The sequence below is a fragment of the Zootoca vivipara genome, chromosome 8 (genome assembly GCF_963506605.1).
Source record: "Zootoca vivipara chromosome 8, rZooViv1.1, whole genome shotgun sequence".
Taxonomy (NCBI): Eukaryota; Metazoa; Chordata; class Lepidosauria; order Squamata; family Lacertidae; genus Zootoca; species Zootoca vivipara.
In genome coordinates, this window is record NC_083283.1 from 13304570 (window position 1) to 13326551 (window position 21982).

Sequence of the window (21982 nt, forward strand, 5' to 3'; positions counted from 1 at the left end):
CTTTAAAATATAAAGCGATATGGAACTGAAACGAAGGACGGTATACAAATTCAATAAATAATAATAAATAAACAAATAGAGCGACCTTGTTCCGTCAGGCGAACCCTTAAGCCTCGACGCCAATTGTTACGTCACGAACGAAAAAAAGGGGGCCGTTTCTCGCAAAGCACCATGGGGCTTGTAGTTTCACAGTACAGTAGCCTGCGGCGGAGACGTAAAAGCGACGCGCCCGTGACGTCAAACCTCCGCGGGTTTAAAAGCCCCAGCCCCGCCCTCACATTTCTGGCGTGCTGATTTAGAAAGAAGGGAGGGTGGAGGAGGAAAGTACGATCCCATTGGTTCTTAGAGAGGGGCGTTCTACCTACTCCCTTGGTTTTTCGAGGCTCCGCCCGCGGGGACCGGAAGCGACGTCGCGCGGAGGGGCGGGGCTCCCGGCGCCCGTAACGCGGAAGCGCGCTGTGAGGAGACGAGAGGGAGGAGGAGGAGAGGCGAGAAAGAGGGCTGAGCGAAGGTCCAGCTTTGGGCCGCCGCGTCGCTCCTCAAGGTCCGGGGGCTGAGGCTGTGTGAGGGGCGGGGGGCCCAACCGCCGCCCCCGACTCTTCCCACCCCACCCGGGGGAGCCTGCCATGAATGTGGACGTGGAGTTCCACATTCGCCACAACTACCCCTGGGCCCGCCTCCCCGCCAGCATCAAGCAGGTACGGACTGACCCCTCCCGGCACCTGTAGGAAAGCGGCTCTTATCGCTCTCCCTATTATAACTGACCCCTCTGGCTTCCCGTACCCCGCCAATGGCCATCCGCAGAGACCTCCTCCACCACTTTCGCTTCCCCTTCTGGGGAGCAGGAACTCCGTGGGATCTCGCTTCTGAGCGAGACGGGGGCGGGCAATGGACCCAACTTGGGACATGTCCATTTATTTCAGTGGGTCTGCTCTCCAGTAAAAGCGGGGTCGGATAGGTGCCAACCAAGCGGGTGGCCGGGGTAGACTTCGTCCTAGGTTCCGCCAGGGGCGACGGCTTGAGTCCCCCTGCTAAGCCCATTCGGTTTTTTTGTTTTGAGCGGCAGAACTTGAACCCATCTCTCTTCTGTTCCCGAGGCTAGGACACGAACCAGTGGGTTTCAAGTTACAAGGAAATAAATTCCCACTAAACATCGGAGGTAGGGACTTTTGGACAGTGGAACAGACTCCCCTGAGACGTGGTGGGTTCTGCATCCTTGGAGGTTTTTTAAACAGAGGTTGGATGGCCACCTGCCATGTATGATCTTGTTGTGTTCCTGCATTGCAGGGGGTTGGACTAGATGACCCTCGTGGAACCTTCCAGCTGCACAGTTCTGTGATTCTAAGTCCATTGCTAGTTACCCCGGCATTTATTCATTTCAGCAGTGTAGTGGGGGGATGGCGGGCGGGCAGAATCATTTTGTGGTTGACACTGGTTGCAAATCGTTGCTGATCTACTGCAAATTACCCTTTTCACTGCTGGTGTGTAGAGACATTTTCCTCCTAGGTACTTGTTTGTTGATGTGTCACACAATGCAGTAAATAAAACAACCCAATAAGACTAAAATGCTAACTTTTCTTCACCCTTTCTTTCCTTCTCTTCCCTAGTATTAGGACAGGTACTGCCAAGTCAATGTTTGTTGTCAAACTTGTTGAACTTTGGCCCATCCTCACCTGCATAAACCTCTGCTGCTTTTCAGGGCCGGCCAGCCAGCCACATTTTTCCTGCAGGCAATTGTATGCATACAGCATGCTGCTTCTTGAGATTAATTTGAACATGGGGTGAATAAGGTAGATGAGGATCTACTGCACTATTAGATCTTTTGCAGTAGATCTGAAAGTGTTCCCTTTCCTCCTTTTTTGTAGAATATTTCATTGGAATTGTAATAAAATGGCATTAATCAACTTCAGCAAAACCTGTAGTGTATTATTACATGAATACATCAGTCACATAAGAAGGAAAACTGAACGGAGACACTGTCAAATAATTAAATCAGTGGATGCATTGCCAAGGCTTCAACTACCTGACATATCCCCTCCATAAGTAAACATGTGTGGCTAGAGGTCTGATATTACTTCTATTTACCTAGGTGCATAGCTGCCAAGTTATCCCTTTTTTTAAGGGATTCTCCCTTATGCTGAATAGGCTTCCTCGCGAGAAAAGGGAAAACTTGGCAGCTATGCCTAGGTGATATATGGGAACCATGCCAATATGGAATTTTCCATTCCTCATTTTTAAAGCATTTGCAACAACAAGGCTCTAAATTAGGTTGCTGAAGTGAAGAAACCTTAGAAAGGAAAGGTAGAACTGGATTTTTGTTTGAAAGTGCAGTGAACTCCATTCAAATGCTAAAAACATGCTGAGCGTGCTGAGTTCCTTGTTTTTTAGTGCATGTTCAGTCCCCGTCCCCCCTGTAGCTGACCCCAGTTGGTTGATATAGGATTTTGAGCATTTGTTTAAGTTTTATTCAAAGTAAACCCATTGAAATTAATGAACATTACTGAGTTATGTCTATTAATTTCAGTTGGTCTGATTTGAGTTACTTAGTTGAATAGTCTGTGCACTCTGCTGTAGTGCTGTAGTCTTAATGCTGTTGTTCTGTTGTACCTGTTATTTTAATCCAAGCTTTCCTCCAGAGAGATCAGGGGGGCAGATATACAGTCATACCTCGGGTTACAGATGATTCAGGTTGCGTGTTTTTGGGTTGCGCACTGCACCGAACCCAGATGTTCTGGAGCGGGTTACTTCTGGGTTTCGGCACATGTGCAGAAGTGCTAAATCACGCTTTGCGCATGCGCAGAAGCACCAAATTGCAACCTGCGCATGTGCAGACGCGGCGCTGCGGGTTGCGAATGCTGCGGGTTGCGAGCGTGCCTCCCACATGGATCACCTTCGCAACCCGAGTGTCCACTGTGCTTCCATTTTTTTCCTTCAGGAATGTCCTATGACATAGCATAGTGAACACCCACAGTAAATGAAGAATTGAAGGGGTGGGTGGTCTAGGGCAACACTCAAATTGCTTTACCACACTAGCTTTTATTAGAAGGGGAAGAAGTAGCATATGAAGTTGTCTTGTGATACAGGGCCTTAGTGCATCTAACTCTGTATTTTCCTTTTGATTGGCCAGCAGCAGTTTCCCAAATTTTCCCTGGCTGCCTTGCTGGATGTGTCTTTAACTTGTGATGCCAGTGGCTGAACATGTGACCTTCTGTCTACTAAACATGGGATCTTCCACTGAGCTACAGGATGCCTCTGACCTACCTCAAAAGCCACACATAGGAAAACATTGTTATCTACCAATTGCAGGAGCTTCTGTATTGATTTGTGTTGGTTAAGTAGAACTACAATATCAGCACTTTTATGTGTATAGGTCAGACAATTCATCTAACAATTAGTTGTTGGTCTAAGCCAAGTTGCTTGATAAAAACTCTTGAAGCGTAATCTTATAGTTCAACTTTCAGCAAGCCTGAGCTGTAAATTTACCTATTGGGCTGAGGATCAACAACTTGTCCAGCACTCAAGATCAACCAGGATGAGGAGGTTAGGATCCAGCACATCTGCAGCTGAGCTGGCTTAACTCCCTCGTCCTTGGCTCAGATGGAGGGAGGTATGTGAGCACATCCTGGCTCAGCCAGGCCTCAACTACCTGAGCCAAGCCTAGCAGATCTTAATCCAGTATAAGCCCTGGAAAAAGTGTGTTCTGTGTGTGGGACCAGAAAGGGAAGATGTACACTGGATCCTAAGCCAGTGCAGCTCTGTCATGTGACTTGGCATAAATTAAGCTGGTAGAAAGGGTGGTTCAAGAAGGATACTGACCAGCTGGAACGTGTCCAGAAGAGGGCAACGAAAATGGTCAAAGGCCTGGAAACGATGCCTTATGAGGAACGGCTTAGGGAGCTGGGTATGTTTAGCCTGGAGAAGAGAAGGTTAAGGGGTGATATGATAGCCATGTTCAAATATATAAAAGGATGTCATATAGAGGAGGGAGAAAGGTTGTTTTCTGCTGCTCCAGAGAAGCGGACACGGAGCAATGGATTCAAACTACAATAAAGAAGATTCCACCTAAACATTAGAAAGAACTTCCTGACAGTAAGAGCTGTTCAGCAGTGGAATTTGCTACCAAGGAGTGTGGTGGAGTCTCCTTCTTTGGAGGTCTTTAAGCAGAGGCTTGACAGGCATATGTCAAGAATGCTTTGATGGTGTTTCCTGCTTGGCAGGGGGTTGGACTGGATGGCCCTTGTGGTCTCTTCCAACTCTACGATTCTATGATTCTAACTTTAAACACTATTTTAAAGGCTTGTTTTTTCTCTGCCGGGCTTAGGCTGACTCAGCCAGCGGTAGCCCCATTGCTGAATGGAGTGTAGATCTGGTGTAACTTTACACCAGGTTAAATTACACCAGTTTGTTCTATGCCATCTGCTTGTGTACAGGATTGCTCCCTTACTCATTTCGTTAAATTTCTATGCTTTGTCTCGTAGGGGCTTGGAAACTCACAGCGAGACTATGAAAAGCAGGTTGTGCTCTATAGTATTCGCAATCAGCTACGGTACCGAAATAACTTAGGTGAGTAGAGAAACAGAGTTGGGGGGAGGGCTTTTGAAAACAGATACTGTCATATGTAACAGCTACATCAGAGAAACCTGTCCTCAGCTGGAATTCAGTAAAATTGTACTACCACTACTGATCATTTTTGTATTAATAAACACTTTAAAGTGCCAATAAAAATAAGAAGGAAGTTAACAGGGAAAAGGAGGACACCCATGAGATGGACGAACAGGGCAGCTTCAGTCGGTGGCTGGAAGATGGCATAGGACCATTCCCCATGCCAAGGACTGCCCACCAGCCCCCGTACAAGCTTATTACCAGTTCCTTATCCCAAAATGAACTTACTTCAAGAACTTTGCTAGTTGGCTGCCTTCTTTTTAAGTCTGGATTTTTGGGAACTAACTCAGTGTCAGGTAATGATGTTGCATTTGCAATAGGTATAGTATGTGGCATAAGGTGTCTTCTCTTTTGTGCCATGAAGTCCAGCATACTTTCATCGCTTTGCATTCTTTCCCGCCCCCTCGCTTTGTGCGGATACACAGAGCAGGCTCCAAATCTTTGTGCAAATGGAGCTCCAGGTTTGCTCTGGAACCTCTCCCAAATTCACTCCCCGTAAAAATCCTTAGCATTTCTGATTTGTGGAGAGTGTTGCTACAACCTGCTGACCCTTCTTTACTCTCCCAGTTAAGCATGTCAAAAAGGATGAACGCAGATACTACGAGGAACTGTTGAAATACAGCAGAGAGCACCTCATGTTGTACCCATACCACTTGTCTGACATCATGGTGAAAGGCTTGAGGATAACCCCCTTTTCGTATTACACAGGAATAATGGAGGTGAGTTTAGATAAATGCTTAAACAAGGCATTTTGTGTGTCCCAGGAGTTTGTGGTATTGCAGCGTAACATGATGCCTGCCAGCTGGAGTCACATGCCCACTATTGTTAGCTTTTTGCCAGGCTGCTGCTGGTAATCAGCGGCAGGAAACAGTGGCATTTTGGGCTTGCAGCCAAATTACTCTGATGAAGGAGCTTGCAAACGTGTATTCAGAGAAAGCAGCAAACAGCGCTTGCACCTCTCAACATATGGGAGAAACAATGTGTAGCATGGTGCAGAGTTGATTGATAATTGCTGGTAATGTGTAGTTTGTGCCCTGCTGCTTCTAGTGAGAGTTTTGCCACTGTATTCCACAAAAATAGGCCATTTTTGCCTCCATCCTTGTACTGCAGTAGAGCACACAGAGGCTTGGTTACTGGTATTGTTAAAGCAGCATTTTGCATAGAGCAAGTGGAGCTGCTGTTATATTTATTATCTCCAGTCCTTCCTTCAATGAGCTCAGGTGGGTGATTTATTCTTGGTCTGCCATTCTTCAAATGCATTTCCATTACGACCTTTTGCTACGCTGCAAGGTGACTGGGCCTATGTGTTGAACTAAAGACCTTTAAAGATACCATGGAAGAGAATACCTGTAATCCATTGGTGTCTCTTTCTGTTGCTGGCGATGACTGTTTCTGAAGCATCTAATGTCTTGGATACAGTATATCTACCATAATCACCAAACTGGAATAATCCCAGAGCTGGTGCATAATGGGTACATGTTTTCATGTTCACCCATGAAGTTTACTGGGTAAATTTGGGCAAGCCATCCCAAGGTGTTTGCGAAGATGAAATGGAAAGGGGGAAACCTATGTACACTATGTCCTTGGAACACTAGCAGAGATCCATTGAAATTTATGCAGGGCATCTCCAAAATCAGTGGCATGAGGATTGTGAGGTTCACATGCCTCCTGTGCCTCAATCCAGCAATCTGTTCTGAGCATGGGAGTGCCATTGTAGAAATAGAGCACTACAATTCCACCCCCATTTTTCACTCTCTCTGCTCCCCCTCCCATCTCCAAATGTATTTTGGTGAGGGAAGCCCTGAAATGCGCTACTGCTGTGTTCACATTGTTTTTCTCAGTTGAAATGAATAGGACACACTCCACATATTTAGATCTGGTTGCAGTTTTTTCCTAAAATCTATTTCATTTTGTGCATCTAATTTTAGGTTCTTGAGTTAGAATTTTGTTTTCACTAGGTTACATCCAATGGACTTCCATTTCCTCTCCTTCCCCCTCCCCGGCAAGCAAGCAAGCAAGCAAACAAGCCAAACAAACAAGCTAACGGATAAACACAAAGCCTCCATAAACTGGGGTTTGGGTGCAAAGTAGTTTTCAAATATTTACTGATGTAGCATCAGTGCACAGTTGTGAAATGAAGAAGTACAGTGATTCAAGCTGACACTGCAACTTTCCCTTTTCCTTTGCAAAGGATATAATGAACAGTGAAAAAAGCTATGATTGTTTGCCCAACTTTACTGCTGCAGACTGTAAGTATAAGATTTCATTCTGTTTCCACAAGCTAAACAAATTTCCATTTGGAAAACATGTTTTAAGGCAGTCTAGTTCTAACAGCACAGCTGCATGATAATTCCTTTTTGAAGTTGTAACATTTGTTTAATTGTGGGGATTACATGCCTGATGTTTGAAAAGAGAACAAAAAAGATACTGATGAAAAAATAATAATAACCCCAAACCAGTTATGGAAATAAAACACAAACCCACAAGTTAAGCGTCTGCTTTTCTAATAATTATTTGTTGCCACAGCAATAGGCCATAAGAATTGCATTTACATAACTTAAAATCGTTCCACTTTACCCATTTAGCAGTGCAGCACATTAGCTTTAACAGAGATAGCTGTTGGCACAGTAACTCTTGGGAGTAAATGAATCAGTGTGTAAATTATACTGTCTTTATCCTTCTCATTAACTTGGTTTTCTGAATTGCTGGCCATTCAGCTGCAGGCGGGAGACAGTGATAACTTCTGATGAGTTGCTCTCTTCTGAGGCTACCCATCTTCCATTTGTCACTTTTGACATTGTTATTACAGAGGCAGACCAAATGGTGACATAAATAACCCCTTCTGGCTGCACCAAATGCAGATCCTTTATCTAAAGCCCACAGCTCCAATACAATTGCTAAGAGAGCGATCTTATACACAAGACACATTAAACAAGCTGAAGTAAAGTTACGCCAGATCCGCATGCCATTCAAGAGGAACACCGCTGCTGGCTGAACTGGCCCAAGTCTGTCAGAGGGAGAACTAGACTTTAAAATAGTATTTGATTTACACTACCTTTTTTGCCAGAACACAAGGCTGAGTTGCACAGAGTCAGGGACCGTCTTAATTCCCCCACCCCACCCCTTCCTGCTTCCACCATGCCCCCATAACACCTTCCTTTTTTAGGGCCTACAGTAGCCTTGACTCAGGCTGAGTCAGAATGAGCAAGTTCATGCTGCTTTGCTGGGGCTGGGGACTTTATCCCAGCTGAACATGACTGAGCTGGCAACCTCTGCATTCTAAACTGCTCATCCTGGCAGATCTTGCCATAGGTTTGGCCCCTAAGCTCATGAATTGCCTTTGATAAAAACGGTAACAAGGGCATGCATTGTCTGAAACACCTAAGGGCTTAAGGAAGCATTTTATGTTTCAAGTTAATCTGATAATGTTTCCATTTGTGAGGGTGCTTCAGATGGAATTTCAAGGCATCTTTCAAGTCAAGGATTAAGTTATTTAGGGCTAAAACTGTATGATGCAAATGCATGATAAGAAGAGGATAGCTCAGGACAATATGCATGCTTGTAGAGAATACATGAAAATTATTTAGATGTACAGTGGTACCTCGGGTTACAAACGCTTCAGGTTACACGTTTTCAGGTTGAGCACCGCGGGAAGCCCGGAAGTACTGGAAAGGGTTATTTCTGGGTTTCACCGCTCGCGCATGCGCAGAAGCGCTAAATCGCGTCGCACACGTGCGCAGATGCGGCACTGCAGGTTACAAAGGCTGCGGGTTGCGGAAGTGCCTCCGACACGGATTACATCCGCAACCCGAGGTTCCACTGTATATTTTTCTTTATAAAAATCATTTAAATGCCCCATTGGGGGGGCATAACATATCCAAAGTGACTCTCGGTATTATAGAAGTGCAGTAGATCCCCAAAAGTCTAAAAATAATTGAATCTAACAGAGGCAGCAACATTAAGAGTTATTAAAAAGGCCAGTTAAAAACCAATTGGAAGAACAAATAACTGATTTCACAAAAGATGCTTTGAAAAAGGTGCATGTTTTAAAACCTTTTTAAAAAAAGCTGTGGTGTGGATATTAAAGGGGAGGACCATAATCTGGGTGCCACCACATAATAGGCCCTGTCTCTTGTGCCTGCCCGGATGAGTACCGTGTTTCTCATATTTTAAGTCATCCCTACAAAATAAGCCATGGCAGGATTTTCCTGAGTTGAAGAAATATAAGACATACCCCAAAAATAAGCCGTAGTGGTGGGAGCAGGTCTGGATGGCGCCATGGAAGAGGAAGATGCCTGTCAGCGCCCGGAATCGGCTGCTGCTGCCCCTCCAAAATGTCCAGCAGCATGCACCGCGCCAAGCGCTGACCCGGCGGCGGGACGCAGCAAGAGCTGCAGCGCGCGCTGCTCCGAGCCCCGACCCGGCGGCGAGACCCGGCAAGAGCCTCAGCGCGCGCCGCGTGGAGCCCCGACCCGGCGGGACCCAGCAGCATGCCCTGCTGAAGCGCCGACAACGCGCGCAGCAGCCGCCAGTTCCGGGCGCCGAGCCACGACAGGAAGAGAAGGGACGCAGCGGGACGCAGCTACAACGACAAAAAACACCCGGCCGAGCCTTCATTGGCCGCCGCGGCTGCCACTCGCTGGTCCCTCCTCTTCCTGTCGCGCGCGCTGCAGGTCCCGCCGGTCCCGCCGCTGGGTTGGCGCTTGGCGCTGGCGCTGCGGGACGCAGCAAGAGCCGCAGCGCGCGCTGCTCCGAGCCGGGATCCGGCAAGAGCCTCAGCGCGCGCTGCGTGAAGCCCCGACCCGGCGGGACCCAGCAGCGTGCCCTGCTGAAGCGCCGACAACGCGCCCAGCAGCGCAGCAGCAGCCAGTTCCGGGCGCCGGACAGGGGAGGTACCATACTGTAATTTTTTTAAAAAATAATAAGACACCCCCCGAAAATAAGCCATAGGCTTATTTTCTTGAGAAAAAAAGATTATAAGACATGACTTATAATATGAGAAACACAGTATTTCCAATTGAATAGCAAATGGCAGGCTTAAAATTCATCATCTCATAGATGACGCATCTACCAGCCTTTCTGAAAATTCTACTGTTTGTCTGCAAAGCAACATATGAAAGCAGTACTATGCAATAATGTTCCTTTGGCTCAGAATAGTTTTATAACTCTATTTTGAGAGACTTAACAACTTCCTTTCCCCTCCAGGCCTGAGACTTCTTGGCATAGGAAGAAACCAGTACATTGACCTAATGAACCAGTGTAGATCATCCAAAGTAGGTCTTCACGGTTCCCCTCCCTCCCTCCTCTCTTCTATGCGATCTAATATTTGGACCAAGTTTGGTTGTCCAAAGTGTGGGTTACAGCCCTAGCAGAAAAAACTAACTAGAAATATACTGAGGGGAGCTAAACCTAGTGACACCTTCCATAATCTTCGTAATCTGGCATAATGGGTCATTTGTGCCACCACCACAAACCCTTCTGGATTGCCTTCGTCTCGAGCTTAACATCCTCTGTAATAGAAAATGGTACACAGTGTATAAAAGATGTTATTTTTGGATGCCAGAGGTCATGCATCATAAATATGCACTTACCTTGCTTCAGAAGGTGGGAGAACCCGTTGAAGAGCTCATCTGTGGAGCCTCAGGTTCCCCGTCCCTGATTTAAGGCTTTGGCATTAGCACTTTTGAGCTGTGCTCTGAAATGAACCAGTTGACTTGGGACTGGCAAAAGCTGCTGTATTCTGAGCTAACTGTAGTTTTCAAGCAGCCTTAAAAGGCAGTCGTGTCCCATGTATAACATATTGCAGTAATTTGTTCCGAATGTTACCAAGAGAGCCAGCGTGGTGTAGTGGTTAGGAGCGGTGGACTCGTAATCTGGCGAACCGGGTTTGCTTCCCTGCTCCTCCACATGCAATTGCTGGGTGACCCTGGGCTAGTCACACTTCTCTGAAGTCTCTCAGCCTCACTCACAGAGTGTTTGTTGTGGGGGAGGAAGGGAAAGGAGATTGTTAGCCACTTTGAGACTCCTTAAGGGGAGTAAAAGGTGGGATATCAAGTCCAAACTCTTCCTCTTCTTATTCTTCAGAGTCATTAAATGGATATTCTGCAGGCTTTCATAAATTATCAGTGCCAAGCCGTCATCTCATCTCATTCAGTGTATCCCTGTTCTGTCTGCTTGATACTGTACATGGAAAGTATATAGCAAGCAGTTCTCATCTTAGTTTGCAGGATGTGATGAAACATAGCATGAGCTTAACCTTGATATTGCAGAAATGCAAATAACTGCTTTTTTAAAAACAAAAACAAAAACTTCCCCTTCCCCTTGGAGAGTGTGTGCATGTGTGTGTGTGTGTGTGAGTGAGAGAGAGAGAGAAATACAAGCAAAAAACAGAACTGAAACTTCTCTTTCTAGAATCTAACAGTCTTAATTTTATCCTGCATATTTTTTTTTTTTATAAAAAATCCACTGAAGGAGTCTGTAAATTTATTGCACTAACTTGTTTCTCAGGATTAATGATGAAAAGTGGCACGGTTCCCCTCCCATCCTTGTTATGGTACATTGTTCAGGAGGGTTAAAGACCTGAGTGTGCCGTATCCAGAAATACGAGCATTTGTTAGTTCTGCTTTATAGGATAGTAATTTGGTTACTTCCTTGTTGTCTCTCCCGAATGGACTGTACTCCTTCAGAAATTCTTCAGAAGGAAAACTGCCCGTGATCTGCTACCCACGAAGCCAGTTGAGATTGCAATAGAGCCATGGTGGGTGGTACAAGCTGGTTACATCACAGAGGACGACATAAAGGTATCTTCACACAAAAATCCAAAAATTAAATTAGTCTGCATAAATGTCAGGCAGAAATCCTGTACACAATTACCTGGAATTAAATCCACTTGAACACAGCGGAAATTACTTCTGAGTAAATTTGTATAGGATCCCAGTGCGGGTTGTTTACTTTCGCTTCACCACCTAAATCAGGAATGTGTAAATACTTACTGCCACTATCACAGAAAGTTGTTGCGCCAAAGGTATTTATTTCACACAGCTACTTTGCAGTTACAGCACTTACAGTATTTACAGAAAATGGGTCAAGTTGCCTTATGGATTCTGTCTGTGATGCTAGCTGTGGCATTCAAAACAGCATCCAACATAAGGGCAAGTAGGACTCCTTAAGTGTTTGTGGAAACGACACATAATTCCAGTTTAACAGCTGCCTGCAGGTGCAAGCTTACATCACTATTAAGCAAACAGTGCTTGTCTGGAGACTCATATGATGGTTCTGTTTAGCTCTCATGGCTGAAGACCATTTATTATACTATATGAATTTTTAAAAGCAGCCTAAGTTAAAGCTGTAACCACATCACATGGGAGTGAATACAATAATTATGCATGACAAAGGAAGTATTTCATTTTTGTCAGTCCTCCTGCTTCCAGACATTGGCTAACCCTGAATTCTAGCTCTGTGATATTTTGCAGGGGTGGGTCATCTATCAAAAAGTTTATTCTGGTACTAAATTGCCACTTGATTAACCTACTAAACAAGCTCTCTGTGTGGGTTGTGTACGTCATCATTGTCAAACTTTTCAGTCTGAAAGCTGCATGGAATTATTTTCAGTCTGAAAGCTGCATGGAATTATAAAGACCTGGCGGTTACTCCAAATGTGTGATTTAATATGTACATTTCTCTCTAGATTTGCACTACCTCTGAAAAATCTGCTATCGATAAGATCATCGATTCAGGTCCTCAGCTTGCTGGATCTCTGGATTACAATATAGTTCACAGTGAGTTTTGCTTTGGTTTTGTTAAACAGAAGAGTAATTTCTGCCAGTTGTATTTGTTTTTCTAGACCTAAAATAAGATATGTCTAAGGTTATACTTCAGACAGTGGCTAGAACCCAAGCAACGTTTGCAAGGAATTCCCACTAAAGCAGTGAATTTTTTTTGCTTTTTGTTACTAGAACTATGCTATGCTGCATCACAACATTTCAAAAGCAGCTTTGTCATGTGGAGTTGGCAGTAGTTTCATAAGTTGCCTGAATCCTGAGCAGTGTGACTTCTCTCAAGCCCTGAACACTTTTTTATTTCCTCCCACCCACGCAAAGCTATGGTCATGTTAGTTAAATGCACATAAATTGCGAGTTACCTGTATAACACATGTCATGAGTGCTTCTCATGCAGTTTTGTGGCACATGCTTAGCTTCTATAGTGCTCTCTATGCATAATGGTATAATGTTAAGGTTGATGGGGTGGGTTTTTTTTTTACAGTGACATTATTTTCCTTTCTGTAGGCTTGTATAATAAAGGCTTTATTTACCTTGATGTACCAATATCGGACGACAGTTGTATAGCTGGTAAGTATGGACTAGCTGCTTTCAGAACAAAGATCCATAAAGGGTGCTACATGTTCAGGAGTGGATTGAATAGCAAAGTTGTGGCAAAGGAGGAGTTGAGTGTGGATTAAAATGGGACTCTGTGTGAAAAGAGGGTTGCAGTGATGGTTAGAAGTACAAACTTCTATTTGTTTTGCCACAACAAAAATGCAAAATATGTGTAGCACTTGTGTAGACCTTGGTGTTTAAAAGGGATTTAAAGTGTGACATGTCTGGTAGATGTACGGGACCATAAAATTCCCGTTTTGTAAAATGTAATTTGAAAGATCAAAGTATCTCATTAGCTTGGTGGGAGTCTCTGTTCTCTAGGTCAGATTCCTTCAAGAGAGAAAGAGAGAGAGATGCAGGAATAAACATTTTAATGCTGATAATTAATAAGCAAATATAGGGTCAGACCCCTTTTTATACATCAAAATTATATCCTTGAATCACAGCCTTAAACATGGCTTCTCTTTTCAGTTCCCCCACTTGAAGGGTTCGTTATGAACAGAGTGCAGGGTGACTATTTTGAAACCTTGTTGTACAAGATATTTGTTTCAATAGATGAACACACAAACGTGGCCGAGGTAAGTTATTGTTTCAGCGTTTCTCTGTGCCCTGCATACGAGCATCTGTCAGGAAAAGACATGCTAAATTAACTTCATGTGAACTCTCCACATAAGGGTAGGATTGGGATTATGCCTGTCTGTCCTTCCTTGGCTAACTCCTAGGGACCTGTACCTAAAGCTTAGCGCTCATATGCCTGACTTGTGCAGGTGGCAGAAGGTTGTGCAGATGAATGCATTGGATTGGATTTTTGAGAATTGCCAGTAACCTTTTCCCTTCTGTCCTTTCAGCTTGCAAATGTCCTGGAGATAGATCTGTCACTAGTGAAGGTAGGCCTCCTGTATTGCAGCTTAAAGTGGGTGGGTGGGTGGGTGGGTGGAGGTGGGCCAACCCTTCATTGCACACATGTTTTATCTCTTTTGACATTGTGAAACAAGAATGCAAAGTGCTGATTTGCTGATTTGCAAATGTTGTCTTCACTTTAGAACGCTGTCTCCATGTATTGCCGGTTAGGGTTTGCCCACAAAAAGGGCCAAGTAATAAATCTGGACAATCTTCATGCATCATGGCGGAATGTCCCATCCATAAACAGGCTGAAGTAAGTATGTGGTCTGCCAGCAACAGGCCTGGTGCCTGAAGCCAGCTTCCCAAAGAGAGCATCCTTGGGGATCCTGCCATCTTCCATTCTGTAGACATTACCAAGCCAGCATAGATGTCGCTGGGACAGCAGTTGCAAACATGCTGGGAATGTGGGCTTGGGAGAGCACATTGTTGCTTGAGACTGGGTCCCACCTTGTGATGCTTAATAGATGTGCATATCTCCGGGACCTCAATATCGGTGTGTCTTGTGAGTTGTACTATTTAACAAAGTCAGGACAGTCGTGTGCACGTACACAACTGGGAATAAATAGAATTGAATTTAGTGGCCCTTAACTTTTCAATAGCCTTGCTTATTATTAGCTAAAAGCCACCAGTCCTTGTCAAAAAATAGCTTAATAAAATAATCACGTGACATTAACTTACAGCCTCACTGATTAAAGCTGGAATATAAAGTCTGAGATCCATGACCCGAACCAGTTTATCTTTGCTCAGATTCTGGGGACTTCCCTGGCCACAACCTGCTCTCAAATAGTGCTTCTTCCCAGGGTCACAGCAGATAGGCTGTTGGTCTGAGCCAGCGGGCCTCTTCTTATTACCCTTCTTCCCATTCTTAGAACTACTTTGGATCCACAGAAGATGCTGCTCTCCTGGGAGAGCTCAGAAAGCAGGAGTCCTGTACAAGAGGCGGGATCATCCGCTACAGATACCGACACAAACAGCCAAGATGATCCAGGTGAGCCATAGAGCAAGTGGCTGCCCATCTAATAATTTTGTGTGCATTGCAACGCATTCCTTTTTATGTTCTGTATAGGTCAGTGCCTGTCATCCACTACTGTGGCATTCTGTGGTCTGAATCATGTGGGCTAGAGCTAGGCTAAACATTAAAACATTTTCTTGAAAAAGCAGCTTGCTCTGCATGTGGAGAATCTTTATGGCTCCTCTTCCAATTGGCTTGTCCCTGCAGGCAGGGAAATCCATAAGTGGGGAGAATTTCCCCTGTCCCACATGCAAGAAAGGAAGAGCCACTAGGCTGAGTTGGAAAAGAACCAACGAGGGTGTAGATGATTTTTATAGAGATACCTTTCAGCATTCATTTTTATCGTTTTGGGGTGTATGGCTTTATTCCTCTGTTAAAAGACGTGCATTTGTATATTAAAGCTTTGCAAAAGGGAAATACTCTAGCTACGTGCATAAGTAGCAAACATTATTGTGATGTTTTTAGTGAACTGTTCTGGGGTATCAAAGGTGTCATCAAAAGCCCACGGCATAAATAAAATCCCTGTACCATTTGAATGTGGCCAGAGTTGTTCATGGATCTTCAGTTTGAGATGGTGAGGTTTTTCCCCCCATTCTCCATAAGAAGTCGGTTGCCTGACATTAGGTTAGCAAGCCTCTCTGTGACATCACAGTAGTTTAGCCAATAGCATCCATGGGGACTGCATCACTTCAGGCCTTTCTCAGACACTTCGGATGTCGCTGGAGCTGGAACACTGGCAGATGTAGCACAAGCCCACACTTAAATAAGAGAAGGTCAGCTGATGATGTCAAGCGACCCTGGGCAATCCAAGGTGTCAAAGGTTCAAGAGAAGGGCAGACTCAATGACAGACACAATGGCCTGTTTTGCACATCCTGCTAAGCCCAAACCATGGCTTAGTGTTAAGGCCTGGTCTCCTGAGGATAAGATCAGGGCTAGCTTTGTTCCTCGCTGGTCATTTTGCTGCTGAGCTAAGCTTAGTTAGTGTTTCATCCAAACCTGGGTTTTTGGATTAACACTCTTCAAGCTAACCATGGGCTTTAATCAAGTTTGGTTATGTGTTTACAACTCATGGTTTGCCCAGGAGAGCTGAACTGCAGGCTTGAGTTTGGAGGACATGCTAAGCAAAACCATGCAGCTCGTCACATCAGCAAAAGGAGTGGAGAGGAGAGGCACAACCACAATCTTAGCGTGATGTACGAAGCAGGCCAGCGTGTTGCACTGTTGTCAAAACTATGTAAGATGGCAAATCTCTGTGTGTGTTTGCTTCCTTAGCTGATACTGCCAGTGTGAGCAGCTTGAGTCTGTCCAGTGGGCACACGAAGCGCATAGCCTTCCTGTTTGATTCAACGCTCACTGCCTTTTTAATGATGGGGAATCTCTCACCGGTAAGTTTCTTAGCTTCTCAATATCTGTTAAAACTCTTTAAAACATTCCTTTAGTTTTTTTATTAAAACTTTTTTAAAAAACAAGTTTTTAGATAAGTTCTTTGTCAAAATGATAACTACTGTATGATCATTTTTTAAAAAATAATTTAAAAAAAGAGTCCTGACTTGCAGGAAGGGAACGCAAGGGGTGTGTAGTCTGTTTTCCTACATCTTCATTGTGAACACTTATTGAATACTGGATAGATTCATAATAATTCGGAACTCAAGGTTATGCAATTTTACCTTCCTTGCAGAATTTGAAAAGTCATGCAGTCACCATGTTTGAAGTTGGAAAGTTGTCAGATGAGTCTCTGGACAGTTTCCTTGTAGAACTTGAAAAGGTAAATAATAGTTGGTTTGTTACTGTTAAAGGAGGGTAGTACAGTAGTCAGTAGTACAGTAGTCAATACCTTTGCATGAGCAGTCAGGCTATATACAGTACAGTTAAGTTGGTGTTATCTTGCATTAAAGGCTTTGGTAAAAAGGTAAAGGACCCCCGGACAGTTGGGTCCAGTCAAAGGCGACTGTAGGGTGTGGCGCTTCTCTCGCTTTCAGGCCGAGGGAGCCAGCGTTTGTCCACAGACAGCTTTCCGGGTCATGTGGCCAGCATGACTAAACCTCTTCTGGCGTTCTATTTATTAAAGGCTTCCCAGTTACAGCACGAATGCATTCAGATTTGAAAGAGAAATTTAGCATTAACCTTCAAAATAACTTATATGTTGGAAGTGCCTTTTTCTTACGAGCGAAAGTCCGAACTTGGTCAATTCGCCTGGAGCCACGCAAGTCACTTTAAGGGGCTGGATGCAGCCCATAGCCCACTGCTGAGCAGTCTCCCATGAGACATTGTTTCCCTCCCACCCACTTGCTTTTAGTAATTGTGGCTCATCTGATCATTCAGATTGAAGAAAAATAGATAAGACACTTCAGTCATTACCCTTTGTATGATTACATTGTCAAATGATGTTTTCCTTCTGCCACAGCCTGCACATAAGTTGTTTAAACTCTGTATCAAATGTATAGCTACACATAATTATGTACATAAAGCTGGTCTGCAGATAGCTTACCAAAGCTATTGAAAATGCTATATTCTTAGTTTCCATTCTTTTTAATAGTGAAGATAACATGCAAGTACGGTACTAGGAAATATAATCACATTTATTCGTCTGACATGTAAATGTTTTTACTTTTCTTTTGCGGATCAGAGCAGCTGCATGGTCATAAATCCTGAGTTGGGAATGTTTTGTCATATCTTAATTCAATTTTCTATGTCAATAGTATTTGCACAAACAGCTCATGCAAAGTACTTTTTCTTGTTGTTCCCTTATTTAGGTTCAAAGCACAGGAGAGGGTGAAGCGCAAAGATACTTTGATCACGCACTTACCCTGCGAAACACTATACTGTTTCTGAGGCACAATAAGGACCTCGCGGCTCAAGTTTCACAGCCTGAACAACCCAATAATGGTACAGGGAAGACATGCTTTTATTTTACATGCTCTGTACTTTTTACTCCAATGACACACTTCCACCAGCTTTGAAAACGCGCTCCAAACATGCACTTATAAGTATAAACCCTTTGGGAACAGAGGTCCCATTGTCCATTGTTAGCTGTTTTAGGCTGCAAAACATCAATCTTGGCATGGCATTAACGTTGCAATAGACCCTGTACTCAGAAATGTACTCTGTATAAGGCCAGTTAAGAATCTAGGCGACCGAGAAGTCATCTCATTAAACAAAGTCGACCTGACTTATTTATAAACCTACGCAAGTTCTAGTGTTTGCAGGTAAACATACTGGAAAGCAATGTCCAAAGAGTGCATTAATTTATGCATAAATGTTCTAAGCACATAGTGTTTGCATTAAAGTTTTAAGAGTAGATCGCAGATGTTGGTTATAGTAGTCACATGAGAAAGAAAGAAAATGTGCTTTATTTCTTTTTCATTCCCACCATCAGAGGACAGCAACCTGCCTCTACCCTGTTACATCAGCCACCACAACTAGAATCTTTTGGACCCTTTGCTTCCCACCTTGCAACTGCCAACTTTCTCCCTTCTCCCTATTTCCCTTTCTTTCTTGGTCCAAAGGCACCAGTAACTCAGAAAGTCACTCGAGACAATATGTATCCCATGTACAGTGATGCCTCGCAAGACGAAATTAATTCGTTCCGTGAGTCGTTTCGTATTGCGAAAATTTCATCTTGCGAAGCGCGGTTTCCCATAGGAATGCATGGGGGGGTTGTTATTGTTGTTTAGTCGTTTAGTCGTGTCCGACTCTTTGTGACCCCATGGACCATAGCACGCCAGGCACTCCTGTCTTGCACTGCCTCCCGCAGTTTGGTCAAACTCATGTTCGTAGCCTCGAGAACACTGTCCAACCATCTTGTCCTCTGACGTCCCCTTCTCCTAGTGCCCTCAATCTTTCCCAACATCAGGGTCTTTTCCAAGGATTCTTCTCTTCTCATGAGGTGGCCAAAGTATTGGAGCCTCAGCTTCACGATCTGTCCTTCCAGTGAGCACTCAGGGCTGATTTCCTTAAGAACGGATAGGTTTGATCTTCTTGCAGTCCATGGGACTCTCAAGAGTCTGCTCCAGCATCATAATTCAAAAGCATCAATTCTTCGGCGATCAGCCTCCTTTATGGTCCAGCATTTTTTTTGGGGGGGGGGGATTGCAAAAAAAAAAAAAAGTCTTGCGAAGCGCGGCCATAGAAAAATTCATCTTGCGAGTCACCAAAAAAATTGTGAACCCCTTTTGTCTTGCGAGTTTTTCGTTGCGCAAGGCATTCGTCTTGCGAGGTACCACTGTAATCTGTAGGTCATCGCACGATGCTCGGGGTATACATTGCAAAATCCATGCACTTTTAACTGCATAGGCGATGCAATATCTTGAACCAACCCTGCACCATCTTTTTGGCCAGAGCCATGCTATTTTGGGAGAGTGCAGCAGCTGTAATTCCCATTAGCTATAAGCACTCAGCCCCCTCCGGACTTAATAAATCCCAGTGACCATCATTTTCCTGCAGGGCTGAACAAACATAGTGTGCATGTTTGTACATCTCTCAAGTTAATTTTGTTTTAATGGGGAAAGAATTTATCTTGCTCTGTCAGATTTATACCCCTTTAAAACATTCAGCAGCATGTGCAGCCACCTAGATCCAGTTGAGTCCTATCAAAAACTGTCAGATTCCTGGGCAACAGCATTAAAAAATGTACATAGAATAAAAAAAGATACAGAGCATGAACCCCAGTTATTGTGGAGGGCACTTCACTACCCACATTAACTCTATCAGTGTTTTTTGATCATTTAAGAGGGTTGGGGGAACAGGACATGAACTAATACTCTTAAGATAATGAATTGCTTAAATAAGCCTTCACTTGTCACAATATCCACAGCTGGGGGAGGGGGGGATACTATTTATGTAGCTTCCAGCTGCTTATGCGGTTGGTTTACATTTGAAGTTGACCTTGCACAGTTGGTTTATGCCCCCTGGAGAAGCTTTTTAGGCTTGAGTATGCTTTAAATTTCTTTTTTTTAAAAAAAAAAATTAAATTTCTTAAATCATGTTGGATAGTGCTCTTGAATTGGGTACTATGGTTTAAAATTGGCAAAGGCTAAGGAATGTAGTGCTGTAAATCCATAGGTCCTATTCAAAACGGGATTTCTGGTGACCAGCATGTAATATGCTAGTTTGGGCCTGAGAAAAGAATAGTATAGAATAAAATTTCCTTCACTGAATATATAGGAGCTGGAACAGACCAAAGGCCAATTTAGTCCAGAGTCCTGTTCTCTCAGCAGCCAATCAGATGCCTACGGGAAGCCCAAAACCAGGCCATGAGCGAAACAGTGCCCTTTCTCAGCTGCTGGTATTCAGAGGCACCCTGCTTCCAATAGTGAAGGTGGAACCTAGCAATTGTGGCTAGTAGCCACTGAAAGCCTAAAACTCCTTGAGTTTGGAGAACAGCCATCGCTCAGCAGTAGACCATCTGCCTTGCATGCAGAAGGTGCACAGCATTGTAGACAATGCTGTGCCAGGTGGTCCCATGGCCTGATTTCCTGGTTCCTAATTTGGCTAATTCTCTTTTAAAACTGTCCAGGCTGGTGGCCATCCCGGCATCTTGTGGCAGCAAAGTCCATAGTTTAGCAGCGCACTGGGTGAAGAAGTATAGATCTATTTGCCTGCCTTTAATCTCCCTGTGTTCAGCTTCACTTAGTGTGGCGCTGATAACACAAGGTTTCAGGTTCCCCTATGGGAAAGCTGCATTTTCCTGCATTACAGGGGGTTGGACCTCCAGCTGCTTGGCCCTCCAGCTGCTTTGGGACTACAACTCCCATCAACCCTAGCTAACAGGACCAGTGGTGGGATGGTGGGAACTGTAGTCCCAAAACAGCTGGAGGGCCAAGTTTAGCCATGCCTGGACTAGACCATCCTCAGGATCCCTTCTAACGCTACTGTTCTATGATTCTATGACCCCCGGTTCTACCAGTGTGTGTGTATGAGAGAGAGAATTTTCTCCCAGTTCCTCCACACACTGAATAATTTTATGCGCCTCTATCATTTCCACCTTTTTCTTTTCTTTTCAAAAAAAACAACCCCCAAGCATTAAAACCTGAAAAAGTATCCATGGTTGGAATCCAAAGAACTGCCCAGTGAGTGAACAGCAGTTCAAGAAATTCAAATATAGAGAACACATACCCATGGAGAGTCTGTGCTTATATTTATTGAACAGCACTCTCCTTGGTCCCCCGTACTCTGAACCCCTTCAGAGCAGAGGGGCCGTTCCAAAGCAGTTATGGAAGGAGATCCTGCTATTCAAAGGAGAGCAAAGTAAATAAATAAAAGAATCCCACTTGGGATGCATGAAATAACTCTTTGGTTCAACGGTTATTTCCTTTTGACATGTAACTTTCATTGTGGTTGGTGGTATGCATCAAAGCTCATTTCCCATAGGGTAGTTGGCATGCACAGTGCCTTCGTATGCTTATGGACTCCAGCTTCCATCATTCCTTGCCGTGCTGGCTAGGAGTGATAGGAGTTGTAGTCTGACAATGTCTGGAGGGCACCATCTCACCCACCCCTCCCTAGCTGATAGCATCTTTAAGTCGTTGTGTTGAGATTTTATCCAGGAAGAGAGAAGAGACCCGTCTAAATTTGTATTTTTCCTCCCCCCTTCCTGTACCCCTTTCAGTTGTACATGTTCGTTCTCTATCTGTATTCCAAGTGTCTTTGACATCGTTGATGTAGGTTTCCCTCTGGATTTGCTGCGCTGCGAAAGCTTGCTTGGCTTGGACCCTGCTACGTGCAGCAGAGTTTTGAACAAAAACTACACGCTGCTCGTCTCCATGGCGCCTCTCACCAACGAAATCCGACCCATCAGCAGCTGCACACCCCAGGTAAGAAAGAACCCCCCCCCAAAAAAAAATGAAATGGGAGGATTACTTCCTGTGTAATGCTTTGCTTTTAGTATTTACACAAGGCTTTTGGTCACCAGTGTGGATGCACTCCTTATCTGTGTTTCTGCTTTTCTTCCCAGCAGTTGACTTTATTGTTTGTGCATGGCTTTATCCAACTGGCCCTCCACAGCTGGAAGACAGCCCCTTCTGTTTGCAG

At 44.4% G+C, this 21982-nt stretch overlaps 1 protein-coding gene across 1 annotated transcript in view; it reads left to right on the forward strand.

The window, feature by feature from the left end:
* The first annotated feature begins 469 nt into the window (after nt 1–469).
* FAM91A1 (family with sequence similarity 91 member A1) overlaps nt 470–21982 on the forward strand; it is a 28995-nt gene continuing 7482 nt past the window's right edge. The window contains exons 1-16 of the mRNA XM_035125233.2: nt 470–698; nt 4479–4563; nt 5230–5381; nt 6854–6911; nt 9868–9935; nt 11349–11462; nt 12350–12440; nt 12948–13010; nt 13509–13615; nt 13886–13924; nt 14081–14193; nt 14810–14928; nt 16226–16338; nt 16632–16718; nt 17707–17839; nt 21617–21765. Of these exons, the coding sequence (XP_034981124.2) occupies nt 627–698; nt 4479–4563; nt 5230–5381; nt 6854–6911; nt 9868–9935; nt 11349–11462; nt 12350–12440; nt 12948–13010; nt 13509–13615; nt 13886–13924; nt 14081–14193; nt 14810–14928; nt 16226–16338; nt 16632–16718; nt 17707–17839; nt 21617–21765 (1563 nt within the window). The 5' untranslated portion in view covers nt 470–626. The remainder of the gene's footprint in view (nt 699–4478; nt 4564–5229; nt 5382–6853; nt 6912–9867; nt 9936–11348; nt 11463–12349; nt 12441–12947; nt 13011–13508; nt 13616–13885; nt 13925–14080; nt 14194–14809; nt 14929–16225; nt 16339–16631; nt 16719–17706; nt 17840–21616; nt 21766–21982) is intronic.